General features: G+C 37.8%; 1 protein-coding gene across 1 annotated transcript in view; it reads right to left on the reverse strand.

Moving 5' to 3' along the window:
• Nucleotides 1–1,242: 1,242 nt before the first annotated feature.
• The window catches only part of LOC128247364 (integumentary mucin C.1-like), a 5,550-nt gene continuing 835 nt past the window's right edge, over nucleotides 1,243–5,957 (reverse strand). Inside the window, exon 2 of the mRNA XM_052966706.1 lies at nucleotides 1,243–2,119. Coding sequence (XP_052822666.1) covers nucleotides 1,848–2,119 — 272 coding nt within the window. The 3' untranslated portion in view covers nucleotides 1,243–1,847. The remainder of the gene's footprint in view (nucleotides 2,120–5,957) is intronic.

A 5,957-nucleotide genomic window follows, 5' to 3' on the forward strand; every position in this document is an offset into this window, starting at 1 on the left:
TATATATATATATATATATATATATATATATTTGTATGTGTGTGTGTGTATACTTGTGTGTGTTTACAAAACCCTCCACAAAGACTTTGAGAGACATTCAGCAAACTGGCTGAAGACTCTATTGTAATAATTTTCTTCTCGAATATTTACTATTAATATATCCTACATTTATATATATATACGTAATTAAAAAAAAAAACCTCATTGTATTGTTGTTTATGATTAAATAACATTTTTATACTGAATATGAGTTGTTTTCTTTTAGTTTGTTTATTTATTTATTCATTTATTTATTGTATTCGCCTAATATTTTTGTTTTGTATTGACTTGTATGATGGCAGGATAGTTTAGTTTGGGTTGTTTTTTTAAAAATTAATATGACTAAACACACTATTCAGTTAAACTTTGAGTGCTACCTGGTTCTTAAATAACTTTACTATTTGCCTACCTTGACCATCTCTAGTTTCCTTGGATCCAGTTGTTTCACTTGCAGACTTGTTGACCATGAGGGATTTCATGAGGACAGTTTATCCTCAAAGATTATTACATACGGTAAGCTGTACTTACTTAAGGAACATATAGTGCTAGGCCAATCATTGGAAAAACATTCAAGCGAAGTCGTTGCCAGTGCCGCTGGACTGGCTCCTGTGCAGGTGGCACGTGAAAAACACCATTTGAGCATGACTGTTGCCATTACAGCTTGTTGCTAACATTTTGACCAGATTCATCCTTTACTCCCTGAGTGAATTTTCCCTACAATAGCTGACCAGCAGATACTGAAAAAGAATATCCAATGACTGGCACCCGTGCATTATAATGGTGTTGATTGCCAGTGCCATACAATTGGCACCCATGAATTGTAGTCATGGTTGTCGCCAGTGTCATGTAAATGGCACCCATGCCGGTGGCACGTAAAAAAACGCCTATTACACTCCTGAAGTGGTTGGTGTTATGAAGGGCATCCAACCATAGAAACCATGCCAAATCAAACTGGAACCTGGCGCAGCTTTCCAGCTTATCTGTTCCAGTCAAACTGTTTAACCCATACCAGCACAGAGAGTAGACATTAAGTGATGATAATGATGATGATGATCTTCAGATTTTCAGGCTAAGCATAAGCTTCACTCATCACCCAAATCTCAGGCCTTGTGCCTATAGTAGAAAGGATTATTATCAAGAAAGAAACTCAAAAAACTTTTTTTTTTCCATAGATACAATATTTATTTAAACTTTCTTGACACTACAGGGAATAAATGATAAAAACACCACCAGTTCTGACAAGTCTCTTTTTTTTTTTTAAGAATAATGACATTAGAATTTATTATTCGACCATCTAAGATTATTTATGTCTTTTAGTTCTGCAATAACAAATGTTATTTGACTCATATTATTACTTTTTCAAATTTTAAATGAAATTATCTAAATTAAAACATTTGAATAGTTGAAGCCAAGGTGACAGTCTGCAAAGGTGACCCTTTTGTTCCGTTTCTTTGTAATTACCATTATCCTGATACTGTCTGAATTGCAGAAAATATAACATGATTTAAATGATAAAAATTATATTGCTTTTAAAACAAAAGAAATTTAATGAAGAAAGAAAAATACTGACTGAAATTTATAAATTTGTTGCTCTATGTACTTTAGTGCTCATTTTGAAAAGTTAAATAAATCGAAGAAACAGGTTTATTCTTCAGTGATTCATTCAAGGTAGGTACTTACACCCTGTGTTTCTATTCTCTACCTTCTCTTTAGGGTCTCTTTTATCTTCTATTTGTCTTCTAGCTTCTTTTTACTCCTGTTTATTACAGTATATTTTACTGCCTACAGTTAAATTTATTCCTCAAAAATTACATATGTAAAAACAGATACCTGACCAATGACAAAATATCTGGAACAATAATTACTGAAGCTAGAACTGTAAACAAGACAACAGCCAGTACACCAATAGCTTGAGATGAAGGTCTGTCATCCTTGGCACTTATTTTCTTGGCAATATACCTTGATGTTTCATTTTGTTTTACAGATAGTTCCTTACGGGTCTCCTGCATTCGTTTCTCAAAATGTTCAGGTGTTTCCACATAACAGGCACAGGGACATAAAGTTTCATTTTCAGTGGAATCTGTAAATAGAATATAGATTTCTGAAACCAGATCAGAGTTACAAATTTTGAGGATGTGGTGTGGTCTAGATCAGTGGTTCTTAACCTTTTTTTGTAGTCCCTACATATTTGAGCAGTTGTTATGTCTAGTGTCCATCTAAGTGGTGAGCGAGGTTTCATGTCTAAACTGACTTAGCATGGATGATAATTTATAACTTTTACTCTAAAAATGGATTGTATAAGCTTTTAACAGAGAAATGATAAAAAATAAGAGACGAAAGTTGTAAATATACTTCATGCATTGCAAATTAATGACTTCCCCGTGCCTGATGAGATTTAATTTTATTTTAATAACCATTTTAATAAGCATTACTTGTTTTATCATATATAATATAATTACTACTATAGGTAAAATTTTGCTTTGTAATTATGTTACCTAACTGCTTCACTCATTACTCCCTAAAGCCTAACGCCTTTTCAATATGCCCAGTGCTTCCTTGGGAATGGTAACTATGCATGTTGAGAACCTCTGGTGTAAAACATTACATCAACATCCAGTATTTCATTTCTGCTTTATATTAGCAGCTTTGTAAGGATCAATGGTAAAGCTGGCACCAGCTGCATTTGAACTCAGAACATACACGAATGAGATGAATTATAGCAAGTTTTTTTTTCATCAGCAGCTCTACTGATTATGCAAATCCACAACCCTCAGTATAGGTATGTCTGCACAACTGTATGGTTTGATAGGCAATTCCTGTGTGTAACATCTTCAGCAAATAAATTTCTTCTACCATCTTCTGAAGTTGAACTATATGAAAGCATCTTGTATATAAGCAATAATTTATCGGCATTTCCTATAAATGTGTGTGTGTGCTTGTACACACATATAGCTAGATATTTCTCTCTCTCTCTCTTTCTTTCTCTCTGTGAGTGTGTGTATGTATGCGTGTATGTAAGTATGTATGTGTACACATAAATATATGTGTAGTTTGTATGTGTATGTATATATATATACACATTATATATATATATATATATATATATATATATATATATAAACATTATATATAGAGAGAGAGATTATATATATATGGGAAAAAAAGTCAAGGTAGAAAATGCTAAAATCATCATCATCATTTAATGTCTGCTTCCCATGCTAGCATGGGTTGGACAATTTGACTGAAGACTGGTAAACCAGATGGCTGCATGGAAGCCAGTCAAGGCGGCGCTGGCATCAGCCATGTTCGGTGTTTTTTATGTGCCAACATAAACGGGGATCACAACTACAATTTCCATTTGATTTTGATTTTGATGTACTTGACTCAGTAGGTCTCCTCAAGCACGGCATGTCACCCTACGACCCAAGGTACTTTGAGTGAGCTGGTTATGGGACACTGGTGTAGGTTACAGCTGTGAACTCACTTTATTTGCCGGGTCTTCTTCATCACAGCATATCTTGGTCTTTTGTCATTGCCTCTGTGAGGCCCAACGTTCGAAGGTCATGCTTCACCACTGCATCCCATGTCTTCCTGGGTCTCCCTCTACCCCGGATTCCTTCCACTGTTTGGGAGTGGCACTTCTTCACACAGATCTCCTCATCCATCCGTAGTACATAACTATACCAACGCAAACGTCCCTCTTGCATGCTACATTCGATGTGCACACTGACATTACACATCCAGCAGATCATACTAGCTGCATTTCTTTTGAGCCTACACATATCTTCAGCAGTCACGGCCTGTGTTTCACTGCCATGAAGCATGGCAGTTTGCACACATGCATTGTACAATCAATCTACCTTTCACTCTGAGCGAGAGGCCTTTGTCAACAGTAGGAGTAGAAGCTTTCTGAACTTTGCCCAGGCTATTCTTATTCTAGTGGTAACACTCTCAGAGCATCCACCCCTACTACAGACTTGGTCACCTATGTAGCGGAAGCTATCAACTACTTCTAGTTTCTCCCCCTGGCATGTGATGGAATCTGTTTTCTGAGCATCCGTGGTGTTTATTGCCCCAGTGCATCTGCCACACATGAAAGCTATCTTCTCAGTTAATTTCCCTTTGATGTTGCTGCATCTCTTATGTATCCATAGCTTACACTGGGTACATTTTACAGAGTTTCAACCTACACCTTTTCTACAGACTGAGCAGAGCCACCTACCTGAAGGGGTGTATGATGTGTTCGCCTTCCTACTTACTAGAACTTTGGTCTTTGCAACATTGACTCTAGGGCCCTTATACTCATTTTATCCTTTTTCATATTTTATTTGTATCGACCGTGCGGAAGGAGAGGTGACAAGAATGGCTCCTTTAGTACATCACAACAAGGTCGATACAAATAAAATATGAAAAGGGATAAATGCTGTATTTAGAAGGAAAAGAGAGACACAACCGGTAGAGTGTTTAAGAGAAGATTTTATTTATAGGTTAACGTGTGTGTCTGTGTGTGCAACGTACAAACATAATAATAGACAGGCCATCATGTATACAAAGTGTGTATGTACAAACATGGATGTATGTGTGTGCAATAAGTACAGAGCATGAAGAGAGTATGACGTTAGAAGAAAGTCCAGACACAAGGATGATAAATACCAGTTCGTAGTCAAGGTACACAGTAGTTGAAGTGCTGTATCAAGAAGTTGAGGCTGCAATGCAGAGCCGGGGAGAGGCACATGTCGTATAAGAAGTTGTGACTACGATGACGAGCCGGTCTCTTGTTACAGAAGGGTCGCAGGTTGTACTTGTTGTTAACCATGGTGAAGTAATTCACAAACTGTGGATATAGAACCTGTGCGAGCATAGCGGGTTGGTGTGTACGTAGCAAGAAATTGATGTTGTTAAGAAGATGATGGTGGCGACAGAGATGGAGGTCCTGAATGCTGCTGGACGAAGTGTTGCTGAGTCTCCATGTGGCTGCTGTTGTGTCGTCACTGGAACTGGCAGTGTGCTCTGTGGTCAGTGGCTAAACCTCAGAAGGTCTGTAGCCGAAAGACCTTGAGATGGTGTGAAGCTAGCATCTTATAGTGGGCTGTCAGCTGACTGGAAGTTTAGAAAAGACTGTCTCATGTGACCTCATCTGAAGGCTGTGATTGGTTGGGTTGCATCTTGGCGCGCAATAGGGCAAGAAACAACTTGAGCCAATAGCAAACAATCAGAGTAGTGGACACAACAGGGTCCAAAGTGCAGCCGAAGGCTAGCTGTTATCTACTATGTCCGTATTTATGTATATACAGAGTGTCCATAAGGTCTGGGTACATGGAGTAAATAAAACCATAATATAAACAATTAAATATAAGAAATAATAATTTCTTAAAGTATGTGTTAATCCCCATGTGGGTACATGGAGTAAATAAAATCATAACATAAACAATTAAATATAAGAAATAATAATGTTTTTAAAGTATGTGTTAATCCCCATGTACCCAGACTTTGTGGACACCCTGTATAACAGAGAGAGAGAGGAGAATTTCCCTAAAGGCGTTCGCTACACCAGCATGGAAACAGACACTAAATGATTTGTCTAATATTATTTTATTTTTATAGTTTAGTAATATTAGGAGGCGCAATGGCCCAGTGGTTAGGGCAGCGGACTCGCGATCATAGGATCGCGGTTTTGATTCCCAGACCGGGCGTTGTGAGTGTTTATTGAGCGAAAACACCTAAAGCTCCACGAGGCTCCGGCAGGGGATGGTGGCGAACCCTGCTGTACTCTTTCACCACAACTTTCTCTCACTCTTTCTTCCTGTTTCTGTTGTGCCTGTATTTCAAAGGGTCAGCCTTGTCACACTGTGTCACTCTGAATATCCCCGAGAACTACGTTAAGGGTACACGTGTCTGTGGAGTGCTCAGCCACTTGC

Source organism: Octopus bimaculoides, chromosome 3 (assembly GCF_001194135.2).
Source record: "Octopus bimaculoides isolate UCB-OBI-ISO-001 chromosome 3, ASM119413v2, whole genome shotgun sequence".
NCBI lineage: Eukaryota > Metazoa > Mollusca > Cephalopoda > Octopoda > Octopodidae > Octopus > Octopus bimaculoides.